The sequence below is a fragment of the Ochotona princeps genome, chromosome 17 (assembly GCF_030435755.1).
Source record: "Ochotona princeps isolate mOchPri1 chromosome 17, mOchPri1.hap1, whole genome shotgun sequence".
Lineage (NCBI taxonomy): Eukaryota > Metazoa > Chordata > Mammalia > Lagomorpha > Ochotonidae > Ochotona > Ochotona princeps.
In genome coordinates, this window is record NC_080848.1 from 39,205,350 (window position 1) to 39,232,679 (window position 27,330).

Consider the following 27,330-nt stretch of genomic DNA (forward strand, 5'->3'; position numbering starts at 1 on the left):
TTCATAGTTTTGTCACTTTCATCACTATTTTCCCTTTGTGTCTTCTCCTAGAATATAAACTCAGTGAGTGTAGGGATTCTGTTTATCTTGTTCACTATGTCTACTCAGCAGCCAGCACAGGCCGGGCACCAAAAAGGCAGTCGGTAAATATTTGTTGAATGCATGCATTAAATCTCTAATCACTTTTTGAAGTCTTGTTTTCCATCACCTCCTTTCTAAAGCCTCAAGACTTTCAAATGAGCATCAATCTTTTACTCCAGTAGCCAAATACACCTGGCATAAAGAGAAGGGAGTGGGAGAGAAAGCTTGTGGAGTGACATTCCAAATGAGTTTGGGGGAGCTTTTCATATACTTTGCTTTATGTTAGTACTTGAGATGATTCCCTCCCCCACCTCCAACATATCCTTGCTCCAGATTACAGAGTGCTTTAAACTCTTCCTACTCCTTCCAGGATGAGAATCACACTCTGGTAACAGCCTGCAATTGGGATCTGTGCCTTCCCCCTGTTCATGACACAAGAGGCTGTCATGATGCTGAAATGAGGAATGGCCTGTCCGGTTGGATCAGCCCTCTCTGACGTATCCGTACTTGGGAGAAATGCAGGTATATAAAGTAATGAGCTACCAGTTCCCAGGGAAGTCCTTTATGAGTTGGCTCCTGCTTCTTCTTTAAATGGGACCTCAATTCCCATAACTTGTATTCCCCCAAGCTTCCTTCTTGCCATTGGTTTTTTTAAAAATTGCACATACAACAATGTACATTTGCCTATAGAGGACAGTTCTGAAAATAGTATCTTAACACATGTGCTCACTGTAAACAGATTTTTGCTGTTGAGATACTTTAAGAAGACATTTTGTCCTCTCCCCAATAGCAATATTTTTGGAGTGTCTCTTCCAGTCAGCTTATTTGCAGAATTGTTTAAATTAATTTTCCTGCAGCAATTGAAATGAATCTTTCCATTTTGAAAATGTCTGCTGGAAAAAATCAAGATTTGCAGTTCAAGTAGAAAGAGATTCTTACACTGGGTAAGTAAAACGGATGTTTATACTTGATTTTTCAGAGTGGGGTTTGTGCAAAATCCATAGGAATTATGATCGACAGCATAAGCTACTTCCCTTTTCTCCATTTCCAATAGACTTGGATCTGTCAGCTTAGGATGTGACTAAAAAGGCATCATAACTCATTTCTCCAGATCAAGTTAAGCAAAGAACATAGTTTTCTGTCCAGAAAAACTGTGGCCTTGAGATAAAGAGTTTATACTTCTTCCCAAAGGGATTTAATTGTTTCCTGAAGGAGTGCTATACAAATAAAACCTGATCTCAGTTGGATGCACAATTACACCATGCAGATTTTAAGATTTCTCAGTACATGATTCTGAGTTCAAGGTCTATAGGGGTTACTGTTACCTATTTGTACTCAATCAGTGTCTACCGGTAGGCTGTCAATTTCTTTCCAGGAGATGTTGATTTTAGAGATTTCATTAAAGAACAGAAATAAAGAAGTGATTTACTCAGCTGCTGAAATATTAAGTAGCATGTTATCAGCACTAATAAATATTTCAAAAGATAATAAACAAAAGAAGGATAATTTCTTGGAAGAAGGGATGTTAATTTTTCGTGCTTATTGACTGTGATTGGGTAAGTAACAACACGGATCAAACCTCCGTGCTTCAATTGGCTGTGCTTAGCTAGAAAAGTCCCACAGCTGCAAATCTGGGAACGATCTTTTAGAGAGGATGGGACCTTATCCCCAGCCTCAGGAAGGTGAAAATGCAATCTTCCAGACAATGAGGGACCCTTATGAATCCTTCCAGAATACATAGAAGCTGGGACCAAGCAACAGTAATGGCTACATGCATTCGCCTGGGGTACCCTCGAAAGTGAGTTACTTCCCCCATGGATCATTTCCCCTCTAACTCTCAAAAGCCCTGTATGGCAGTTCTTTGTTGTATGTTAACAGAGAGGAAAGCAAGGCAGAAGAGGAGTGGTGATTCTCCCAGGGTCACACTTTTGGAAAACGACCCTACCAGGATTCACACCTAAGTTGCCCCTTTGCTTATCTCAGCAGCTTCTCAGAGGCAGGAGACTCTAGGTGCTGACCTACGTAGGAGCAGTGTCACATAATGCAATGAAATTAATAAAAAAAAAAAAATTAAAAGTAAAAAAAAAAAAAAAAAAGAGAGCAGTCATCAACTTAAGCCCACTAGGGTTCAGGAAGAGTTTCCTTGGATAATACTAATTAATAATGAAATACTCTCATTCTGTGCTTCTTATTAAAAAGAACATCCCATATTGAATTATTCAGAATCCCAAATCTGGCCTTTGACAAGTCAAGTGTGTGGCTGTATGGCATACACTGACTATAAATCCCCAGGACTTCTTTGTCATCAATATTTCAGCCCCTCATTTAGCAAACACACACGGACATCCCCTGTAGGGATAAAGTTCCAGGTCTTTCTTTGGGTGTCAGTTTCGAGATTTCGAGAATCTCTGGTGTGTATGACTAAGGAAAAATAACAGCTGAATCACACCTAACAGTGAACCCTCTTAATTCATAATCTATAACAAAAACGAGGATACTTAAAGCATTTCATTTGCCTTTTACCTTCAACAGCATTTCTTCCCAAGACATGCTACCTCCTTACTGATTTGGGGAAATAATCTCGCAGGCCGCGGGCCGAAAAGGCGACCACTTGTCGCGGGCTCTGCCGCTGTCCACCCGGCCGGGCGGCCTGGGATGCCCGGGGTGTCTCCCGGTCCCTGCGGTGCCCGAGGCGGGGGGCGCGACAACGCCGCAGGAGGCCCAGAGCAGGGCGGGAGACGAGCAGGGCCAGCGCTGGGGAGCTGGGGGGGCTTCAAGAGTGACACGAGGGGGAAACAAGAGGGTCTCTCCCGAGGGCTCACACAGGCGTGAAGAGCGACGCCCGGCGCGCCCAGCGGCTCGCCCGCAAGGCGGAAGGCGGCGCGGCCCAGTGCCCGGTCCGGCGCATGCGCGCACCTCTCCTCCGCTCCCCTCCCTCTTCCTGGCGGGTCTTGGGGCGGCGGCGGCGCGGTGACGTCAGGGCGTTGGGGCAGCTCCTGTGACAGACGGAGCTGGAGCGGCGGGGCGGCGGCGGAGTCCGGCGGCCGAGATAGCGAGTGAGGGAGCGAGCGAGCGAGCCAGCAGCGACCCGGGGAGGGGGGCTAGGAAGAGAAGGAAGGGAGCGCTCGGGCGCGAGAGAAACCACCGCCACCACCACGAACGCCGGGCTGCAGCTCGAGCCCCGGAACGGCTGAGGAGCCCGCCCGCTCCCCTCCCCCGCCCCTCCCGGGGCCCGGGCCCAGCGCGCCATCCTCCCCCTCCCTCCTTCCCTCCCTCCCTCCTTCCTCCCTTCCCTCTCCCTGCCCCCTCCCCCGCCGGTGGATGGGAGTGAAGGACGGAAGAGGCCCTGCGGAGGCGGCGGTGCAGCGCTCCGGTAAGGCGGCGACACGCTCCGTGCGCCCTCCCCTTCTCGTCTCTCCGTCCACACCCGCGCTCGGGCGGCGGGCTGCGGGGCCGCGGCCCCGGCGGGCCTGACGATGTGGCTGCGCCGGTCCCCTCCCTCCCGTTCTCCCCTCCCCCCTGCCGCCGCCGCCTCCTCCTCCTCCTCCTCCTCCTTCTTCTCCTCTCCTCGCTCTCAAAATGGCGGCCGCGACGGCCGTTGAGTGAGAGCCCGGGGAGGAGGGGGGCGCCGGCCGCCGAGGGCGCTGCCCTGGCTCGCGGCCTCTCAGCCCGGGCCCCGGCTGGGTGGGGGGGGGATGCCGGGACCGGCGCGGTCCGCGCGGGCCTCCCGGAGCACGGCCGGCTCTCCACCCTCGGTGACTTAGCAAGAAAAAAAGTATTCTTGCAAGTAGGAAGGGCGTGGGGAAGCAAGCAGGTCTCTCTCTCTCTCTCTCTCTCTCTTGTGATCTTGGGTTTCCTCCCGCCGGGACCAGCTCCGCAGTCCCCTTCCACCCCACCCGCGGCTGCCGGGGCCCCTGCGGGCGTTCCGTCCCCGACCTGTCCTTCTGTTTAGGATGTGGGCTAGGCTGCACAGAGCACGGTGCTCTGAGCGAGGGCGGTGGTCCAGCCCAGCCCCCCGAGTCAGCCTGGGCTCCCCTTTCCTGCTCCCCTGGCTCCGCCAAGGCGAGCAACCTCTCGACGTTGTGAAGCCGGAGCTTGGCGGCCCTGGGCCCTTTCCCCTCCCTCGAATCCTTCCACCCGCTTTTAAAGAAAGCGCAGTGCCTCCCAGGTGAGAAAAAGCCTTGGGGCAGGTTTGGACTCGGCTTCTCCCAACGTGACGGTGGAGAGTGGAGATTTTCAGCATCTGAGAGAGGAGAGCGCAAGGTGCTTTATGTGTCATTCCGCCTTTCTTCAGTGACTTAGCAAGAACTCGGGAGGAAGGCAGGCTCAGCGTGGGGTTCTCATTTGGATCGGTCCTCGGGTGGAGACAGGGTGCTTTGGAGCTGAAGGACCCGGTTTGTGGTCGCGTTTTCAATGGGCGATGTCACGCCAAGGTCCCCCCTCCTCCTTTCCTTGAGAGGCAATCAGGAGAAAAGGAGGAGATTACGGTTATTCCCAGCTCTGCCTTAAGCACATCATCCTGAGATTCGTAATGTTTTGAAACCAAAAGAATTACGCCGTTTTTGACCGTCCTGATTTTTGTCGGGGGTGATTTGTTTTGTGTGAATTTCTTTTTGAGGCTTCGGCGGAGGAGGCAGTGCTTTGGCCTTTCAAACCAGTAATAATGTCATCCCTCCCTTTTGCTTCCGTAGTGTTTGCTGCACACCCCCCCCCCCCCCCGCAGCAGAGCTTGATTGCTGCGGGGGGGGAGGTCAGTCTCTTAAATCAGGAATATTTCCTGCTTGGGTATGTTGGTAGTGATATATTGAATATAAAAAGCTTTTTACTTCAAAAAAATCTGGTTAGGCTCAAAGGCATTGCCTGGCTTTTAGTCTTTTCGTGAGTGCCTTTTCAGGATACAATTTTGCAAAATAATTGGCAGTTGCAAATTGCAGTTTTTCATTAAAGCAGAAGAGTATGAACGATCATTGTTTGAATTGTTCACAGGGGAGAATCTCCTGAAACATTTGTAACTTCTGGGTGTTTTTAGAATCCAAGGAAGGAACCCAATTCTCCATATTACATATTTCCATATGTATGGATTTTGGTGGAGCAAGCTCCATTTGGTATTTCTCCCCAAGTCTTTTTATATATATATAAAAGAAATAGGCTAATATTTGTGGATGCTGTGGCCAGCCATTGAGCTAAGACTGGGTGGGGTGCAGGAGCAGAAGCTGTGAAATGCTGGAATGCCCTTTCATAGCATCTCCCTCTCGCTCATGTTCTGTAAGGTTGTTTGATATCATTTTTTGCTAAAACAAAGGCATTTCTGTTTTGTAAGTCTTAAAAATCTTATGTTGTCTAATTATTTTTTTGCAAGATGGTCTTTGAATGAATGGGTTAACAATCCATGTCTGCCCTAAAGCAGGCACTTATTGTCTATATATTTGCTTATATATGTGTATGTGCAATTATAAATGAAGCTACATACACACATACTGACTTTATTATTGTTCTAGTCAAATAAGTAAAAATTCATGAATACTAGCAATCTTAGAAAGCAGCAGGGGGTGTATTGCAAAAATCTAGATTACTGCAGGTGTTTTCTTTATAGTTTGCATTGAAACGGTACATCTACTTGTGATTTTCCCAATAATGAGCATCAAAGATGAGGAAGAAATTTACATTAAAGCCCTCTATATAGGCCTTTTTTCTTGCATTGGTCCTTTTTTGTGAGATACTACCATAAAAGAGTGGGTCACATGAGTAGACATTTTCACAAGAATTTCAGATTCATGTGGCAAATGATGAGCCTTAAGAAAGTTTGTTAATGTATGATATTATTTTTGTGTTCTTGTGTTTTTTAATGTGGTTAAAGTAGAAGGATTACTATGGAGAGGGCTGAGTAAGGTTGGGAATGATAATCCACTGTTTCTGACATGTCCCTTTCCCTCTAGTATTGGTGGAGATAAAGGCACACTGACTGGTAATTTTTCAATTTTTCAGATAATTTGACTTGAGAACTTAAGTTTATTTATATTCAGCATATTCAATATATTATATTTGGTATATTTATATTTGCAAGACATGATGGAGTTTTTTTCTCAACTTGGAGCTTAGTTTTTTTAAAAAGATGTGTTTTTTAAATTGGAAAATCAGATATAGAGAGGAGAGACAGGGGAAGATTTTCTGTCCATTGATTCACTCCCCAGGCAGCCACAAGAACCAGAGCTGAGCTGATCCAAAGCCAGGAGCCAGGAGCCTCTTCAGGGTCTCCCACGAGGGTGCAGGGTCCCAAGGCTTTGGGCTGTCCTCAACTGCTTTCCCAGGCCACAAGCAGGGAGCTGGCTGGGAAGTGGGACTGCTGGAATTAGAACCAACGCACATATGGGATCCCAGCGTCTGCAGGGCAAGGACTTTAACCACTAGGCTATCGTGCTGGGCCCCTGGAGCTTAGTTTTTAAAATTCTTTATAACCCTATATTTGTAAAACTTTAGCTTCATTTTTAAGAGAATTATTTGTACCTATTTTTGCAAATAAAATATCTAGCATACCAGATTTAGAGATGTTTCTGCAAAGAAAAAGGATAATGTTTGGTTTGCTAACTAGAATATCCATTTTCCATTGTCTGTATTATTTTTTAAAGCCATGAGAATGTTTTCAGTTATCTTAATAGATTTATACATACACAAAATCATACATACACATGCATATATACCATTGTATGGCTTAATACTTTAAATATATTTAAGAACCTAGGAGAACCATGACCTTGTTATTCACATTATTCAGTTTGTCATCTTAAACTTTGAAGCTGTGAAAGTTATCAACATTCAGGCTGGAAAAAGCTTTAAAAATACAAAGCAGAATGAATGTTCTAGTTCATTTATTGAGTTTTGAAGTTCCACTTTCGCTGGAGGTACTTGGCTCAAGTTGGTTTTAAACCAAGTTGGACATGTGTGCTTCTGGTCCTAAAAGAGGTGTTTTTATGTGCCTTGAAGTTTGTCTTACGAAGACATTTCGACAGGACAGGTAACCTGCTTGTGTACTTTGAGAAGAAATGGTTGGAAGTGGAAATTCTCTGCCAGTGTTCTTATGTCTTCTAAAATATTGTTTTTGTAAACTGAGTCCATTTAAAATGAAATTAGTGGCACACAGATCCAAAGAAAAGAAGCTGAAGTACTTACTATTCTTAAAGACACCTAGCTGTGGATTGAATTCTAGGTGTTGAGGGCCCAAGCGTTTTGAGAAGCCTGTATTTCATGGAGAGAGATGCTGTAAGCCTGGGAGTTAACTGCAGTGAAGGTGTCTTGGATTGTTGCAGCTTTGTTGCTGTGTTGGTAAGTCGTTTAAATGGAACCTTAGGGTTTTTTGTTTTGTTTTGGTAGCGGTTTCTTTTTTATTTTTATTGGGAAGTCATATATACATAGAGGAGGTGAGATAGAGAGGAAGATCTGTCCGAGGATGATTTGCTCCCCAAGTGAGCGCTGGAGCTCAGCCGATCCGAAGCCAGGAACCCTGAGTCTCTTCCAGGTCTCCCATGCAGGTACAGGGACCCAAGGCTTTGGGCCATTCTTGACTGCTTTCCCAGGCCACAAGCAGGGAGGTGGGTGGGAAGTGGAGCTGCCGGAATTAGAACCAGCATCCTTATGGCATCCCAGCGCATGCAAGGACTTTAGCCATTAGGCTACTATGCTGGCCAGGCCGGGAACCTTAGATTTTCTCTTGTATAATTTTTATCCTTGGCCTTACAGATGCTAATTGAGATTTTTGACATACTTTATTCTCATTAGTTACCAACATAAGTGCTTATTGTTTTGATGTATTTTCTAAAGTTGGTGGTCTTTGATTGCAACTTAGCTATTTAGGACTAATCTGTGGATTTGTTAGAGGTAGTTGAGCAGAGATATTCCCTGAAATATTGTCATTTAGCATCGTTGTTGTCGTTTCTCTAGAACTTTGTGAGTAACTGAACTTGATGCTCCTTTGCTTAGTTCTGTCATCTACTTTTTAAAATATGTTGATACTATTATTTCTTTTCTTACATTCATATCTTAGTGGCTAGACTAAGGTAAATAGTCGCAGTGTAACTTGGGTATGTCATTGCAGGGTCATTCTTTTTTATGGTTGTTGACTTTTGTGCATGTTAATTTCTGTCTTTTCTCAAATGGTGACAGTATGGCCTGAATCATGTAAGTTGCCATTTATTAACACTTGCTCTTTATATATTGTTCATTATTTTCTATGAATAAGGTCTTAAACATTTGAGTAAGGAACTGAGAAAATGCCTAATTTTGTTCACAGAAGTATTAACAAGTAAATAAATACTTGTTATATTTGATTGAAATTCACCGTTATATGAAAGGAAAATACTTTGTAATAGTTAACTGTTGATCTCTTGAGAATTAAGGGAATGAGGGACGAGTGTTTACACTTCTGTAGAGATTTTGTGTTGGCCTAGGGAACAAGGTTACACTTGCACACGATTTGCAACTATCTACAGAGAACTAACCCAACTGGACACGTTTGCCACTTTTTTTTTTTTCGACATTTATTCATTTATTTATTTATGTTTTTTATTGGAAAGGCAAATGTACAGAAAGAAGGAGAGACAGAAAATTATTCTGTTAGTGATTCATTCCCCTAGTGGTAGTAGCAGCATTTGGAGCTAAGCCAGGAGCCCGGAGCTTCCTCCAGGTCTCCTACGCAGGTACAGGGTCCCAAGGCTTTGGGCCATCCTTGACTGCTTTCCCAGGCCACAAGCAGGGAGCTGGATGGGAAGTGGAGCAGCCAGGATACAAATCTGTACTTATATGGGATCCTGGAACGTGTAAGACAAGGACTTTAGCCACTAGGCTACTGCGCCAGGCCACAATACATTTTTTTTTAAATAAAATATTTATTTTATTGAAAAGGCAGATTTACAAAGAGAAGGAGAGACAAAGACAAAATCTACCATCTGCTGTTTCACTTCCACAATGGCCAAAGAAGAGCTGATCCAAAGTCAGGAGCTTCTTCTGGATCTCCCACGTGGGTGCCGGGGCCCAAACACTTGGGTCCTCTGCTACTTTCCATGCAGGGAGCTAGATTGGAAGTCGGACAACTGGGACACAGCTGAGCCTATACCCACCTTTCCACATTTATATTTTATTAGAACTGTGCTGACTACAAAAGAAGGAGGGTGAAGATAAGCCAGGTATATTGATTATTTAGAGTTTTTTAAAATTTGTTTATTTTTAGTTGTATTTATTGTATTTGAAAGGGTAGCAGAGGGGGGGAGATTGATGATGAAATTATTTTTTTTTAATAAAGACTAATTTTAATTTTAAAGGTAGATTTTCATAGAAGAATGACAGAGAAAGATCTTTCTGCTGGTTCACTCCCCAAGTAGCTGCAGTGGCCAAAGCTGAGCTGATCCAAAGCCAGGAGCTTCTTTCAGGTTTCCCATGTAGGTGCAGAGTCCCAAGGCTTTAGGCAATCCTCCTCTGCTTTTGCAGACCACAAGCAGAGAGCTGGATGGGAAAAGGAGCAGCCCCAGGACACAAGCTGGTGCCCAGATGGGATGCCAGTGCTTGAAGGGGGCGGATTAACCAATTGAGTCATTGTGCTCTGCTTCAGATTGATTTTCCTATCAGCTGGTGGGCTCTGTGAGCTGGAGAGATTGATGAGATTGATTTTCTATCAGTTGGTTGATTCCCCAAATGCCCACCATATGACTGAGCTGCTTTGAAGCTAGCAGCCAGGAATTCCATCCGGGTCTCCTGAGCGTGGGTGGCAGGGACTCAAGTACTTGAGCCATCATATGCTGTATACCTGGTGCAGTGGCAGCCAGCAGAGGCAGGACTCCATCCTAGACAGTCTGATACAGGACGTGGGCATCCCCAAATGGAGCTTAATTTGCTATGCTGAAACATCCATTCTTGTTAATTTTGGTTTGTGGTGGTGGATTTTGTTTTAAGTTTTATTTATTTCAAAGAGTTACAGAGAGGGCAAGACAGAAATCTTCCATCCCTGGTTCATTTCCCAGATGATTGCAATGGCCAGGGCTTTGACTAGGTTGAAGCCAGGAGCTAGAAGTTTCATCCAGGTCTTCCACATGGGTTGCAGGGGCTGACACGCATGGAGCATTGTCTCTCTGCTTTTCCCAGATCATTTGGTGCCAGCTATATTGCAAGTGGAGCAGCCAGAGTTTGAACTGACACTCACAGGCATATGTGATGCAGGCTGGTTGCACCACTATGTCAGCCCCAACTTAGTTTTTTAGAATATGAAAAGGCTGTAACATTGTTAGATAAAATCAAATGAGCTATTGAGTAAAACTATATATTAGTAGTTTAGATTGTCAATTTAACTGCACAGTTTATTAGTGAAATTCAGTGTGCCTTGGGCAAGAGCCTCAGTTTCCTTTTGTATATGTGAGGCGGCGTCCAAATGGGATGCTAGTGTCAAAGTTACAATACTGGTCCTGGGATGCTTTAAAAAATAGTGTTGTTTTGTTTTTTTAAAGATTTAGGTATTTTTGTTCAAAAGATTTACAGAAACAAGAAGAGACAGAGAAAATGTTCCATCCACTGGTTCACTTCCCACATGACTACAATAGCCAGGGCTGGACCAAGTTAAAGCCAGGAGCCAGGAACTTCTAGGTCTCCAAAGAGATGCAGCTGGATCAGAAGTAGGGCAGCTGGGACTGGCTCTGGTGTGGGCTGAGGTCCCTGTTTCTAGACTGGCTAACTTTTTTATTTTAAAGGTTCATTTATTTTTATTTGGAAGGCAGATCTACAGAAAAAGAAGGTCTTTTATCCTCTGGTTCACTCCCTAAGTGGCCAAAATGGGCAGAAAGGAACTAATCTGAAGCTATGAGTCAGTAGTCTCTTCCATGTCTCCCATGTTAGTGCAGCATCCCAAGGACTTGGGCCATCCTCTACTGCTTTCCATAACCAGAAAGCTGAATGGGAAGTGGAGCCGCCAGAACACATACCAATGCTGCTATAGAATGCTGATGTCACAGGGTGATGGATTAGACTAATTAGTCAACTTAATTTTTTTTTCCCTCTGGGCTGTTGTTGTAGTGTGTAGGAGTTACAGCCACTACCTGTGATGCCAGTATCCCATATGGGTGCCATTGCAAGTTTTGGTTGCACCACTTCTAATCCAGTTTCCTGCTAATGCATCTCAGAAAGTATTGGAGGATAGTGGAGTGTTTGGGTCTGTGTACCTAAGAGGGAGACCCAAAAGGGGCTCCTGGCTTTGGCCTCGCCCAACCTGGTCATAAGGCCATTTGAGGAAGTGAACAGCAGGTGGGAGATCTCTCTATGTCTCTCCTGTATCTCTGTAACTCTGACTTTTTCAGAGTAAATGCATCTTTTTAAAAATATTGTCATTTTAATTTTATTAAAAGGGGGTCAAAACTAGATTAGACTTTGAGCTTGAATTTGAATTTTTCTTGATTATTTAAATGATTATGTGAATAGAAAATTCAGTGTACTTCTGATTATTTTTTATCTGAGTCCTGAGTTAAGGTATACATTGTATATGATATCTGTCAGGTTATTTATAGGGCCCATCAAAAATCTCATAAGAGATACTTGATCTAAATCTGGAAAAATTAATTGAAATGGACGTGGGGAAGGTCATTTTTGGTAGGAGGGAAACAACCTGAGGGTACTTGAGTTTGTGGAAAACTAGAAGAATGAATCTAGGGTTGGTGTTGATGTGTAGTTGGGTAAGTCACCACCTGGGACATTGATCTCCCAGGGGTGCTGGCTCAGGTCTTGGCTGCTCCACTTTGATCTATCTCCCTGCTAAAGGGCTTGGGAAAGCCACAGAAGATGGCCTAAATCCCTGGGTCCCTGCACCCACGTGGGAGATCCAGATGAAGCTCCTGACTTCTGCCTGGTTCAGCCGTAGTCGATGTGGGGAGTGAACCAGCTGGTGGAAGATCTCTGTTAACTCTGCCTTTCAAATGCGATGAATAAATCCTTATGGAAAATATGGATTCATTTTGTACAAAAAAATATTTCTATATTCATTAATAGATGTTAAGTATTCCCCACATTATGAAACACATTTTTGCACTAAATAAGCTTGTAATTTTATTTTTCCCACAATCTTCTAAGATTTTTTTTTAATTGGAAATGCAGATGTACAGAGAGGAGAGACAGAAAAATCTTCTGTCCCCATATGACTGGATTGATGAGCCACTCTGAAACCTGGAGCCAGGAGCTTCTTCCTGGTCTCCCACACGGGTGTTGAGGCACAAGGACCTGAGTCATCCTGCACTGCTTTTTCAGGCCATATGTAGGGAGCTGGATTGTAAATAGAGCAGCTGTTATGAAATGGTGCCCGTATGGGATGCGGGCACCACAGGTGAAAGCTTAGCCTACTATGTCATAGTTTCGACCCCCACAAGCTCTCTGTAATACTGTTGCACACAGGCAAAAACCAGGAGAAATCATTTTGTAATTGATAAGTACTTTCTGACAGAGGATTATAAAATATGTGTCTAGAGAGACAACTTGTGAGTATATTTGATTGTGTTTGCATTTTGGAAATCATTAAACAGTTTGAAGCAAGTATTATGATTGGATGAGAAATGCACATTGGAGTTATGACTTGTTCAGGGAAGAACAGAAAGTTGCTGAAATGAGAAAGACAATGAAATCTGTTGACTAGGAGAAAGACTTAGGGGATAGAATTGTGAATAAATAATGTGATTGGGAAGTTTAGACATTTTAGACTTGTAGCTTAAGTGAGGATCTGATGTCATCTATCCTAGCAGAGAACAAAAGGGATGGTTTGTGAACCATCGTTCTTTTTTTTTTTTAAAGATTTATTTTATTTTTATTGTAAAGTCAGCTATACAGAGAGGAGGAGAGACCGAAAGGAAGATCCTTCGTCCGTTGATTAACTCCCAAAGCGGCCACAACGTCCTGGCTGCTCCACTTGTGATCCAGCTCTCTGCCAATGGCTGGGGAAGTGCATCAGAAGACGGTTCAAGTCTCTGGGCTCCTGCCACTCATGAGAGACGTGAGAGTAGTTCCTAACTTATGGCTTTGGCCTTCTGAGTTGGCTTTGGCCCATCTCAGCCCCTTTTGCAGCCATTTGGGGTGTGAACCAGCAGATGAAGGATCTGTCTTTTTATAATTCTGCCTTTCAAAGATATAAATCTTTTTTTTTTTTTTTAAGATTTATTTAGTTTTATCGGAGAGGCAGATATACACAGAGGAGGAGAGACAGAGAGGAAGATCTTCCATCCACTGATTCACTCCCCAAGTGACTGCAACTGCTGGTGCTGCGCCGATCCAAAGTCAGGAGCCAGGAACTTCCTCCAGGTCTCCCACACGGGTGCAGGATCCCAAAGCCTTGGGCCATCCTCGACTGCTTTCCCTGGCCACAAGCAGGGAGCTGGATGGGAAGTGGAGCTGCCGGGATTAGAACTGGCATCCATATGGGTTCCCGGCGCGTTCATGGCGAGGACTTTAGCCACTAGACCACTGTACTGGGCCCAAAGAAATAAATATTAAAATAAACAAATACACAGGGAATGATGTGATAGCTCAGCAGGTTAATCGTATAACTATTAAGTGCTGGCATGCCATATGGGTGCCAGTTCATGTCCCAACTGTTCCATTCCATCCAGCTCCCTGCTTGTGCCCTGGAAAGACAGCAGAGGACAGCCCAAGGCCTTGGGACCCTGAACCTGTGTGGGAGGCCTGGAAGAAGCGCCTAGATTGGCTCAGCTCCAGCTGTGGTGGCCATTTGCGGGGTGAACCTGCAGATTGAAGATCTTTCTCCCCTTCTCTCTGTAACTCTGCCTTTAAATAAAAATAAATCTTTAAAGAAACCAAACATATCATTATGACCCTTTTGTGTGTCTTTCCAGTGCTATTCTTTTTCTCTACTCAGTGGTAAGTTTCCTGAGTTTGTGGGTTTTTTTGTTGTTGTTGTTGTATGTTTTTAAAGTTATTACTTCACGAGTGTGTACCCATTAACAATATATAGTAATGGTGGGTTGTTGGAATTTACATTGATATTATCAGATTGTATGTTCTACAACTTGATTTTTCCCACTCAATTTTTTCTAGGTATGTTACTGGTATATGCAGATCTAGTTTGCGTTATGTAATTTATTTTATCTGTTTATGTCTTTATGTCTAGACCACAGAAATGTATATTTATATCATTTTCCACTTTTCACTGTCAAATTGCTACAACAAAGATATTTGTGGATGAGGTGGTACAGTTTGTTTTTGCATTGCAGTATTTATCTTCAGGTTAATTAAATGTTTGTACTTTAGCAGTGTTAATGCTTTTGAGCAAGGAGAATGACCAGTATTGCTTGTATCAATCTAGAGCATAAACTCCTCAATTTTGTTCAGTTTTTCTTCAGTTTCCCTTCCCTCTGTTTCCCTCCCCTCCCCTCCCCTTCCTTTTCCTTCCCTAAGATTATTTGTTTACTTATTTAAAAGGCTGAGTGAAAGACAGTGGGAGATGCGGAGAGCCAGGTCTTCGTTTCTGGTTCATTGCTCAAATGACAGCTACACCAAGGGGTTGAGTTAGACTGAAGCCAGGAGCCACAACTCCATTAAGTGGAGTGGCCAGGACTTGAACCAGTTCTCCACTATGGGATGCCAGTATTCAGGTGGTCATTTAACTCTGCCGTACCACAACACTGACACCTATTTTCTTTAGTTCTTTAGCCAATCCAATAACCCATACTTAATACCTACAAGGGGTTAAATATTGTCATCCTGCAGGCAGAGTTTAATGTATAAATATATTTCTCTTGGCTTTGCATACTTTTTTGAGTCAACGTTTAAAAATTAGCTATTTTAAATGAAGTCTGTTTTTGAATTATACTAAAATATTAGAAGTTCTGGCAACAGTGGGGCTCACATTTTCCTACGGCAACAGTTGGCCCTAGCTAAGACACAGCTGCTTGCCTTTAAGTGGGCATAAGCTCTCTGATGAAACAAGTTCCTGCCACTCCCTGTTGATGTTCATTATTGCCCTTATGCTCTTGTTTATAATAAATATGTCTCTTGATTTTTCTATCAAAAGTGAAAAGTATAGTTAGACAACTGCAGGTTGAATATTTTTTGAAAGATTCATTTGTTTTTATTGGAAAGGCAGATTTACAGAGAAGCTACAAAGAAAAGACAGGAAATGGAGCAGTCAGGACACAACCATTGCATCCCTGTGTAGGCAAGGCAAGGATTTAGCCACTGAGCCATCGTACCGGACCCTTTACCTCTTTTGTAAAAAACTTATTATATACCTCTTCTTTTTTTAAAGATTTATTTATTTTATCACAAAGTCAGATATACAGAGAGGAGGAAAGACAGAGAGGAAGATCTGTCGTCCGATGATTCACTCCCCAAGTGAGTGCAACGGCTGGTGCTGCGCCGCTTTGAAGTCGGGAACCAGGAACCTCTTCCAGGTCTCCCACGCGGGTGCAGGGTCCCAAAGCTTTGGGCCATCCTCGACTGCTTTCCCAGGCCACAAGCAGGGAGCTGGATGGGAAGTGGAGCTGCCGGGATTAGAACCAGCACCCATATGGGATGCCGGGGCTTTCAAGGCGAGGACTTTAGCCCCTAGGCCACGCCGCCGGGCCCCTACATACCTCTTCTTACAGGAAGGTTGAAAGAGAAAACTGGTTTGCCTCCATCCATTCATTTTTTAAAAAGTTTCTTTAAGATGTATGTATTTATTTGAAAGGCAGTATTTTAGAGAGAGAAGGAGAGACAGACAGCTTCCACTTCTCAAATGGCCACAATGGTAAGAGCTGGACCAGTCCAAAGCCAGGAGCCTGGAGGTTCCTTTGGGTCTTCCATGTGAGTGCAGAGGCCCAAGGATTTGGGTTGTCTTCCATTGGTTTCCCAGACCATTAGCAGGGAGCTGAGTCATAAGTGGAGCAGTTGGTACTTGAACTCGCCTGATGGTCTATAACTCCCACTGGTAAGCATGTGATTCAGACCTGGGTGATGGTTAGGCTGGGCAGGGTAGTTTTTCACTGGTCGGCAAGTGTGTGAGTTGGTTCTGGAGGAGGGCAGATCAGGCAAGGTCAGACCAAACCTTAGAACACTGACATGTGCAGGAGCCAGGCTGAAGTGTGGGCTAGGCTGTCATACCTGTGAGTTTGCGTAAGCCAGGGATGGGAGGCAACTGGGCAAGGCCAGGCTGAACTAGGTCAGAGCAACCACTGGCAACGCGAGATCTGTGGCTAGGAACAATCCTGGTTGGAGAACTAAAGGGATACCCTGGCTGGGTTGTGGTTCCCACTGGTGAGTGTGAGAGCCAGAGTGGTTGCAGAGATCTAGGCTGCACATAGCTGCAGTGCCCCTTGGGATGGGTGTGGACTGGCTCTGGGATGTGCCAGACTGGGCTTGACTACAACACCCACTGGTGCTCGTGAAAGCCAGGGTGGGAGTAGGGAGGGCTGGGTTAGGTCTCAGCTCCCACTGAATCACGTGAGAGCTGTGTCTGGGCGTAGACCAGGTGTGGCTGGGCTGTAATACCCAACAGTAAGAACTGGAATGGGTGTGGGCCTGTTGGACAAGGCCATTGTTCCTGCCAGGACAGGAGGTGGACTAAGTCAGCCTGTGCCAAGGATACACCAGTTGTATGCAAGATCTGCCACTGGGAGGAGACCTGATAGTAGGAGTTCAGTGAACTCCTCTGTCAGGACACAATCCCTGCAGGTGAGCGCACACCCCAAGGCAGGGAGCAGCTCAGACCAGGCCAGGTCACAGTAACTGCCGGCATACCTGTGGGTCAGGTCTGGGGGTAGGCCAGACTGTGTAAGTTCATAACGCCCACTGGCAGATCTGAGAACCAGGACGGGGTGTAGGACAGGGCAGGTTGGGTTGTAGAACTAGCCAGTTCACATTAGGGCTAGAATTGGGAATTGGCAGGCCCAGGCTAGACGACAGCACATATCAGAATGAGCTGCAATTGGGAGCAGACCGGGCTGGGCCAGGTTACAGCACCTGCAAGCAAGTGGCTGAGGTGAGGCCAGCCATGCTGGTTTGGGCCATAGCAATCAGCAGTACACGTGACACCCAGAGAGAGGGGTGTGAACCTGGTAGGGGTCAGTGTGGGCTTCCATTGGCAAGCATGAGAACTGGGACTGGAAACAGACCAGGCCAGGCAGGCCTACAACTGTTGGCCTGCATGTGAATGAGGTTAGGGGAAGAGCCAGGCTAGGCTGACTATGTCCGCTGGTGCATGCATGAGGCAAATAAGTGCAGGCTGGTTGGGATTTGCCACAGCATCAGCTGGCAAGTGTGGGCACTGGGGGAAAATCTTGTCAAGCTAGACTGCAGAACCGCTGGAGAGTGCAAGATTTGGGTCTGGGAAGTGGGCCCAATAGGGAGACTGTGGGTGAGCATGAGAACCAGGGCTGGGGCAGGCGGGGCCTGGCTAGATAGAAGTGGCACCTGTTGATATGAGTGTGGGCTCGATAGTGGGGTTGGTTGGGTTGAACTAGGCTCCAGCACCCGTTGATGTATATAAGAGCTGAATGGGATGTGGAACAGACTGGACCAGTCTGCTGCACATACTGGCAGGGCCGGGGGCATGCCTGGTGAGGGTTACTGTGGGTCACTCTGACTATGCTGCAGTTCCTGCTGATGTACATGAGGGCCAAATGTGTAGTGGGCTGTGTTGGTCTGAGCAGCAGGATCCAATGGTTTGCGTAAGAGATGGTACTGGAGACAGAACTGAACTAGCAGTTGAAATTACCAGCTTGTGCATAGGCTGATGGCGATGGACTGAGCCAGAACCTGTACTGACAAGCACACACAAGTCAGGTCTGGGGTCACTTTAAACAAGGTGAGGTCTCTTTAGAGATCCCCTCAACTGAATCGCTAGACTCAGTTACAGGATCCGTGGCTGATCATGAGGTGCATGTGTCAGAACTGGGCCTCCTTGGTAGAAAAGATAGAACAATGGACAGATTGCCCAGGTGCACATGGAGGTTTGGCAGCCCGTTGGGATACCAGAAGATATCTGGTGCCATAGTAGAGGAAGAAGGGCAGAACAAATTGAACAACTACTCCAGTCAAGCGATGACAGCAAGTATCTGGGCAAATGGAGACTCTAGGGTGGACTTTGTCAGTGAATGGACCTTGGAAATCATTCCACTTAAGCAGAACCCTCGAAACGTGCCACATCATGGATCCTGGGTTGATGTCGGATGGCCATTACCAGTCTCTGGGTTGTGGGGAGGCTAAATGTGACTTCTTCACTTGTCTCCCTGCTTCCTGCTAACACTCAATCCTTCCCATCCTGATCAACTATGTGAACATCATCAATAAATAAAGTGGCAAAAACCATGTGTGTGTTTATTTGGAAGGCAGAATTTTAGAGAGAGAAGGAGAGACAGACAGCTTCCACTTCTCAAATGGCCACAATGGTAAGAGCTGGACCAGTCCAAAGCCAGGAGCCTGGAGGTTCCTTTGGGTCTTCCATGTGAGTGCAGAGGCCCAAGGATTTGGGTTGTCTTCCATTGGTTTCCCAGACCATTAGCAGGGAGCTGAGTCATAAGTGGAGCAGTTGGTACTTGAACTGGTAGCCAAGTGGGATGCTGGTCTGGCAGGCTAGCACTTACTTTGCTATGCCACAGCGCAGGCTCCCACTCATTCAGTTTTTATACTATATAATATACCTTCTCCACAGGCTGCAGGTAGGTGGTTCTCGATTTTGATTGTATGTTACTGTTTTTCTGGTTTTAATTGATCTTACCTTGAATACTCATTTCTTCCACTGTTCTCTTCTAGAGCTGATTCACAGTTCACTTGCATAATTTAAGTAGCTTTATGGATTATTTTTAAAGACATTGTAACAATGTATAAAACTTGAGAATGAAGATGAAATGAAGATGAAGAGAGGGTAAAACAAAAACAAATAGGATAAGGATAAAATAGAATCAGAATATAAATCAGGAAGGTGTATTAGCACAGATAAGGCTGAGTTTTCTAGAAGACTTCAAGATGGGGAAAAAAAAAACCTGATTGAGGGCCGAGTATAATAGCTTAGTGGCTGAAATCCTCACCTTGCATCTGCCGGGATACCATATGGGTTCTTATTTTTTGGGTGCACCCTGGCTGCTCCACTATCCATCTAGCTCTCTGCTTGGAGCTGGGAAAGCAGAGGGGATGGCTCAAAGCCTTGGGACCCTGCACCTGTGTGGGAGATCCAGAGGAATTTCTTGGTTCTGGATTGGCTTGACTCTGGCCATTGTGGCTACTTGGGAAATTAACCAACCAAGAGAAGATCTTTCTGTCCTGCTCTCTGTAGTTCTGACTTTCCAGTTAAAAAAAAAATCTTGAAAAATAATTCTGGTAGTTTATTTTTTAGACAGATTTATTTATTTTTATTGAAAAGGCAGGTATACAGAGAGGAGGAGAGACAAAGAGGAAGATCTTCCGTTCAATGATTCAGTCCCCAAGTGGCCGCAACTGCCAGAGCTGAGCTAATCTGAAGCCGGGAGCCCGGAGCTTCTTCCAGGTCTCCCACGTGGGTGCAGGGTCCCAAGGCTTTGGGCCATCCTCGACTGTTTTCCCAGACCACAAGCAGGGAGCTGGATGGGAAGCAGGGCTGCTGGGATTAGAACTGGTGCCCATATGGGATCCAGATGCGTTCAAGGTGAGGACTTTAACTGCTAGGCCACGCCACGGGGCCCATTGTAGTTTTTCTTTTAGGGAGTCCTAAAAATAATGTGTGTAAAATCGCTTAGTACTAAAGCTGGAGTTTCTTACGGGGTCTTTGTAAAAAGAGTTTTAATTTTTAGCTTTTTTAAAGTTTTATTTATTTTAATGGAAAGGCAGATTTTACAGAGAGAAGGAGAAGAAGAAAGATCTTCCACCCACTGGTTCCCTCCCCGTGTGGCAGCAGCAGCAGCAGCCAGAGCTCAGCTGATCTGAAGCCAGGAGCCTCCTCCGATGCTCCCACTGTCTTCCTCTTCTTTCCCTCGTCATAAGGAGAAAGCCAGATGGGAAGTGGAGAAGCTGGGATACTACTAACAAGTTCTGGTGCTGGTTGCTGCGTGTTGAGGATTAGCCAATCCACTGAGCCATTGCACCAGCCCCACCTACTATTTATTTGCAAGGCAGTACAGAGAGAGAGATCTTCATTCTACTTGTTTGCTCCCTAAATTACTGCAGCAGCTGGGGCTGGGCTGGACTCAAGTCAGGACAGTGCCCACTGGGGCAACGCAGTAGGCAGGGGCTTCACTAACTAAGCCACAGCACCAACCCCAAGTATTACTGTCTTTAACGTGTTTAGCACAGATGGGTGGCTAGTATTTTAACAGCTCTCAAAATGGGAAGACCAGCCATGACACAGGAGTCAGTCTGAAAACGTCTTCAGTGTCTGGCCAGTGGATATATAAGGAATTTATATATATATGTTATATATATTATATAAATTTATCTGTATAAATACATATTATGAAAAAGCTATGCATGATTTCAAATTTCTTTTTGACCATAATTTAAATTTGATTTTCTCTACAAACTTTAGCAGACAGGTAGGATGAAGAGAGAATCCCATTGGATGGTTCACAGAAACAAAGCCTGGGCTCAGAGCCTAGATGGGGAACTAGCCACTCTGTTCAGGACTCCCGTGGTGGTGGCAGGACCTAATCATCTGAGCCATCACTACTGCTTTCCAGAATCTTCATTAGCAAAAAGACTGGGGTCAAGAGCTGAAGCTGGGACACACTCATCTTAGCAAGGGACTGTCTTAACATTATGTTTGTTGTCACTTTCCACAGTTAGGCATATAGTTTGCCTCACGTTAGGAACATTCCACTTGTTTTCCCATTAGGTTGATATAGCATCTAAGAAATTACCAGTGGATGTAAACAGTGCAGGAATATAGGATCAGGGCTGTTACTGGACCTGGGAAGCAGTAGCTGTTGACCTAAACATTTGAGTCCCTGCCACTCATGTAGGAGATCAGATGAAGCTCCTGGCTTTGACCTGGCCTGAGCTTGCTCTTGTGTTGTGAGCATTTAGGGAGTAAACCAGTGATCAGAAGGTCAGTCTCCCTCTTCATGTGTGTGTCTGTCTCTCTGCCTTTCAGGTAAGTACATCTTTTTGTTCTGTTTTGTTTTTTAAAGAAGAGCAAGAGCCGGCCTGGTGTGGTGGCCTAGGGGCTAAAGTCTCACCTTGAACGCACCAGGATCCCCTGTGGGCACCGGTCCTAATCCAGGTGGCTCCACTTCCCATTCAGCTCCTTGCTTGTGGCCTGGGAAGGCAGTTGAGGACTGCCCAATGGCTTGGGACCCTGCACCCATGTGGGAGACCCGGAGGAAGTTCCTAGCTGCTGGCTTTGGATTGGCTCAGCACCAGCCGTTGCGGTCACTTGGGGATTGATTCATCGGACGACAGATCTTCCTCTCTGCCTCTCCTCCTCTCTGTATATCTGACTTTGTAATTAAAATAAATGAATATTTAAAAAAAATAAAGAAGACCAAGAACAATTGGTGGGAGGTGGCACTATGTAGTACTGTGTAATAGGGTAATCTGCCTGTGGTGCTGGCCATCCCATATAGGCACTGGTTAATGTCCCTGCTGCTCCGCTTCTGATCCAGCTCTCTGCTTGTGGCCTGGGAAGGCAGCAGAGGATGACACAAGTCCTTGGGACCCAACACCCATGTGGGAGTCCTGGTAGAAGCTCCTGGCTACAAGCTTCTGATCAGCCCAGCTCTGCCCGTCATGACCACTGGGGAGTGAACTAGTGGATAGAAGATGTCTCTTTTTGCAAAATTTGCCTTTCAAATAAAAATGAAGAACCCTTTTTTAATTTTAAAGAGCAAATAATGGATTATGTTATAGAAAGAAAAAATTTTGCCTTTACATAATTGTAGTAACCATGGTCTCACCTGTGTTATGTTCTGCTTCCGTTCCATGCTTTCTTTGCTTTGTTGTATCCTGTGCATTAACTGCAGGAAAATTTACCACGAAACAGCAGAATTGCAGCGATTTTTGCATTGTCATAATTCCTTTAGACTGTTTGCATTAGTAATCCCATTACCTTGGTCCCCCCCTCTTTTTTTAAATATATTTTTTATTGGAAAGGCAGGTTTACAGAGAAAGAGAAAGATCTTCCTTCCACTGGTACTCCCCAGATGGCTGCGGTGTTTGGAGCTGAGCTGATCTGAAGCCAGGAGCCAGGAGCCAGAAGCTAGGAGCTTTTTTCTGGGTCTTGCAAATGGGTACAAGGACTCAAAGACATCTGTTATTGTTGTGGGCTGAGGAGCTGAGTTACATTCTTTAAGCTGAGCACTTAGGAATCGGGCCTACAGCAGTAGCATCTGGCCTTTGCAGACTCATTGGCGTCCTATTGTCCTGTTAATGGGCTTGGGGGGAAGAGGATATGATATGGTAAAAAGGACGGCTCCCAGCACTTCTAACACCATCATGGTCTCCGTGTGTCGGTGCTTTTCGCTCGGCTACTATTCCGGCTCAGCTAGCCGCGACAAATGGCCCCGTAACGTGGGGCACAGCGCAAAGGACGTCCGAGGGACCCCTGGACCTACGAAGGCCATAAGCAGGGAGCTGGATCAGAAGTGTAGCAGCTGGGACTTGTACCTATATGGGATGCTGACACTGCAGGTGGAGGATTAGCTTATTGTGCCACCATGCCTACCCTTCTTTTTACCTTTTACCTTTTGAGACAGAATTAAGAGCTAGGAGGTTTGGGGGAGGTAAAAGGACACATTGACATCCACACATCCACCCAGCCAACCCTTGCGTATACTGTTTTATTCCAAAGCCAGGAGCCTACAAATCCATATGGGTCTCCCATGTGGATGACAGGAACTGAAGTACTTGAGCTATCATTTGGGGTTTTTTTTTGGGGGGGGTGTATTAGGATTGGATGTGAAGTAGCCAGGGCTTGAACCGACACTTTGATGTGCGTTGCAGGAGTTGCAAACAGTGTCTTAACTTACTGTGCCACAATATCTATATCCATTACCTTGTTTTTGTTCTTATAAAACCCAAAAAACATATGATAACTTTACCTGTGTGCCACAATGCTGGCTCCCACTTAGTTGGTGTTCTAACATCTGGCTTCTGGCTTCACCCTGGCCCAGCTTAGACTGTTACAGGTATTGGAAAGTGAACCAGCTGATGGGCGATTTTTGTTTGTCTGTTTGCTTTCCTCTTCTCTTTCAAGGAAATTAGATAAATACATAAAATGTTTAAAAGTAAGGTAAGAGGGCCCGGCAGCGTGGCCTAGTGGCTAAAGTCCTCGCCTTGAAAGCCCCGGGATCCCATATGGGCGCCGGTTCTAATCCCGGCAGCTCCACTTCCCATCCAGCTCCCTGCTTGTGGCCTGGGAAAGCAGGAGAGGACGGCCCAATGCATTGGGCCCCTGCACCCGCGTGGGAGACCTGGCAGAGGTTCCTGGCTCCTGGCTTCGGATTGGCGCGCATTGGCCCGATGCGGCTCACTTGCGGAGTGAACCATTGGGCGGAAGATCTTCCTCTCTGTCTCTCCTCCTCTGTGTATATCTGACTTTGTAATAAAAATAAATCTTTTTTAAAAAAAGTAAGGTAAGAATAAAATGATACAGTTTCTGAGCACACATTAAGTACTGGTCTTAGTTTTGCAGTAATGATTAACAGTTGTTTAGAAGCACTGGCTACCTACTGTTTTTGGAGATACAGTAAGGAACATGCCATGATTGCAGCTTGAGAGAAGTGTTGTAGAGCTTCATGGTAGATAATTACAGTGCAGCGTGAGAAGTACAAAGTACTGCGAAATCACAGAATAGGAACTTATTTATTGTTTGCTTAGTTTAATTTTGTGAAAACTATTAGAATAGTAAATAAAGTGCTCAAGTTCTGTCACTTATTCTAGCAGTTCAAAGCTTTTGGTAATGCTGTTCAAATGTCATTGATCAGATTGAACTACTGGCAATTTTTTATGGTTCAATCCTAATGTGTTACAATTGAAAGAAGGAACATAAAACATGATAGTTGTTTTTTGACCAATACTGCTTTGACAGTTGCTGTATAATTGGTAATTTGTTACAGATTAGATTTTCTTTCAAAGGTAGAAATCCTGGCAGCCCCACTTCCCATCCAGCTTCCTGCTTGTGTTCTGGGAAAGCAGTCGAGTATGGCCCTAAGCCTTGGGGCCCTGCACCCACGTGGGAGACCCAGAGGAAGCTCTGGGCTCCTGCCTTCAGATTGACTCAACTCCAGCCGTTATGGCCGCTTGGGGAGTGAACCAGCAGACGACAGATCTTTCTCTTTGTCTCTCCTCCTTTCTGTATATCTGCCTTTCCAATAAAAAAAAATTTTTTTAAATGTATTTTCATTCATTTGAAAGACAGAAGGTAAGAGACCTTCCATCCATTGACTCACTGACCAAGGATCGTAGGGATGGGCCAGGCTGAAGCAATGGGCCCCTGATTCAGTTCCGGTCTCACATGTGGGTAGTGGGAGCTAAATAGTTGAGCTGTTCTGTGCTGCCTCCTGTAGTGTGTGTTAGCAGGAAGTTGAGTTAGATGCGCAGTAGCTTGGAATACAACCAAGCAGCTCCATTTGGGATGTGGGTCTCTAGTACCAGCCGAGTTGCTCTAACACCCACTGTCAGGTTTTTTATTCTAAGAATGTGGTACAGGCACTGGCACTGTGGTGTAACAGGTAAAGCTGCCGACGTCTTCTAGGAGCACCAGCTCATGCTCCACTTCCTATCCAGCTCCCTGCTAACAGCCTGAGAAAAGCAGTGGAAACTGGACCAATGTTTGGGCCTCTACCAGCAACACTGACACCTGAATGAAACTCCTGACTTTTGGCTTCAGATGTTTCAGCCGTGGCTGGTGCAGTTATATGGGGAATAAACCAGTGAATGGAAAATCTCTGTCTCCCTCTCTCTGTAACTGATGTCCAAATTCTTTTTCTATAAAAGAATTATAAAATTATTTTGTTTTAGATTTATTTATTTACTTATTTGAGAGGCAGAGTAACATAAAAAGGAGATAAATCTTCCATCTAGGGCCTGGCATGGTAGCCTAGCAGCTAAAGTTCTTACCTTGCACTCACTGAGATCCCATATGGGTGCTGGTACTTTTTTTTTTTTTTTAAGATTTATTTTTATTGCAAAGTCTTATATACAGACAGGAGGAGAGACAAAGAGGATGATCTTCCATCCAATGATTTGCTTCCCCAAGCGACTGCAATGGCTGGAACTGAGGCAATGTGAAGCCAGGAGCCAGAGTTGCTTTCAGATCTCCCACTCAGGTGCAGGATCCCAAGGCTTTGGGCCGTCCTCGACTGCTTTCCCAGGCCACAAGCAGGGAGCTGGATGGGAAGCAGGGTTGCTGGAATTAGAACTGGTACCCATTTGGGATCCTAGCGCGTGTAACATGAGGACTTTAGCTGCTAGGCTACGTGCTGGGCCCCAAGGGTGCTGGTTCTAATCCCGGTGTCGATGCTTCCCATCCAGCTCCCTGCTTGTAGCCTGGGAAGGCAGTTGAGGATGGTCCAAGGCCTTGGGACCCTGCACCCACGTGGGAGACCCAGAAGAGGCTCTAGGCTCCTGGCTTTGGATTGGAACACCTCTGGCCATTGCAGCCACTTGGGAGTGAATCAGTAGATGGAAGATCTTCCTCTCTGTATATCTAACTTTGTAATTTTAAAAAATTTAATTAAAAAAATTTTTTTAAATCTTCCATCTGATTTACTCCCCAAATTACCAAAACAGCTAGGTCTGGGCCGTGTTGAAGCCAGGAACCAGTAGCTTCATTCTGATTTCCCACATGAGTGGAGGTGATTTGAACCATCCTGTATTCTCTTCCTGGGCACATCAGCAGGGAGCTGGAATGAAAGTAGAGTAGCTGGGAGTAAAAGCAGCACTCTGGTGTGGGGTGCTGGCATTGCAAGGGTGGCTTAGTCAGATGTTTCAAAATGCTGATCCCAGACGTTTTATCAGCTGTAAAATGTCATGGAGTTATAAATTATTTTATAATTGCTTGTAAGTAAAAACACATGCATTCCATTTTGAGACTTTTGCTTTCAAAATTTGATTACCTACAAGTATTTTTGGAATACCAGACATTGCCTGGTTTTAGAGTCGCAAAGATTGAATCCCTGGACACATGGGGTTAAGCTGCCCCTTGCGTTACCCGCATCGTACCTTGGAGTGCCCCTTTGAGTCAGGTGTTTCCAGCTTTCTGCCGACACATCTGGGAAAGCAGCAGATGATGGCTGAAGTCCTTGGATTCCTGATCTCCACGGTGAGACCTGGATAACAGGCTTTGGCTCTTAGAGGCATTTTGGAGCATGCACCAGTTGATAGATCTCTAGCTCCTTTGTCATTCTGCTTTTAAAGTAAAAATATCAATCCTTTTTAAAAAATTGAATCCAATTTAGTGTTTGCCTCTAAGGAGGTCACTGTGGTACTAGGGATGACAAATATAGAGTTAGAAAAATGGATTGAGGGGAACATAGTATAGATTTTGTGATTTTTGTCAAACTTGATGTTAGAAACATTTCCCCCCCAAAAAGTCATACCCAGAACCTGAGTATGTAAATAGATACAGATGGAATCCTGTTTTCTTGGCTTCTCTGTCATGCCCACATTGGTGTGAGAAATCAAAACCAAAATCTTGGGGGCCCACTATAGTAGCCTAGGGGCTAAAGTCCTCACCTTGCATGCTCCTGGATCCCACATGGGCACTGGTTCATATCCCAACTGTTCCAGTTCCCTGCTTGTGGCCTGAGAAAGCAGTTGAGGATGGCCCAAAGCTTTGGCACCCTGCAGCTCGTGGGAGACCTGGAAGAAGATCCTGGCTCCTGGCTTAGTATCAGCGCAGCTCTGGCTATTGCGGCCACTTGTGGGTGAACCAATGGATGGCAAATCTTTCTGCAAATCTGACTTTACAATAAAAGCAAATCTTTTAAAAAAAATCTGGCTTGAATACTGGTCTTTCTGCTCTTTAGCTGTTTGACCTTGGGTCCGTGACCCAATCTCAGTAAACTTGTTTCCTCATCAGGTGTGTGTGTGTTTCTTGGTGGAGTACAGGAAAGCGGCCTGGCATGGGATGGCATTCATTCAGTGGACAGTAGCTGTCAAGGTGAAAGGTGCATGATGCAAAACTCAAGAAGGGATGTCCTCTGTCAAGTGGACGGGCTGCTCTCAGGCCGAACCCTGAAGGTGAATGGATAAGTGTCAGACATTGGAGGGAGGTTAGGGACATACACCTGTGCTTCCCTCGGCTTTGCTGGGGATATCCTAAGTGCAGTGACA

General features: G+C 45.4%; 2 protein-coding genes across 2 annotated transcripts in view; one reads left to right on the top strand and one right to left on the bottom strand.

Annotated features, from left to right (window-relative positions):
• Positions 1 to 2,937, bottom strand: part of METTL16 (methyltransferase 16, RNA N6-adenosine) — a 118,254-nt gene extending 115,317 nt beyond the window's left edge. The window contains exon 1 of the mRNA XM_058676244.1: positions 2,605 to 2,937. Within this exon, the coding sequence (XP_058532227.1) occupies positions 2,605 to 2,631 (27 nt within the window). The 5' untranslated portion in view covers positions 2,632 to 2,937. The remainder of the gene's footprint in view (positions 1 to 2,604) is intronic.
• Positions 2,938 to 3,145: 208 nt separating this feature from the next.
• The window catches only part of PAFAH1B1 (platelet activating factor acetylhydrolase 1b regulatory subunit 1), a 63,401-nt gene continuing 39,216 nt past the window's right edge, over positions 3,146 to 27,330 (top strand). The window contains exon 1 of the mRNA XM_004593972.3: positions 3,146 to 3,454. The gene's annotated coding sequence lies outside the window, so the exon portion shown is untranslated. The remainder of the gene's footprint in view (positions 3,455 to 27,330) is intronic.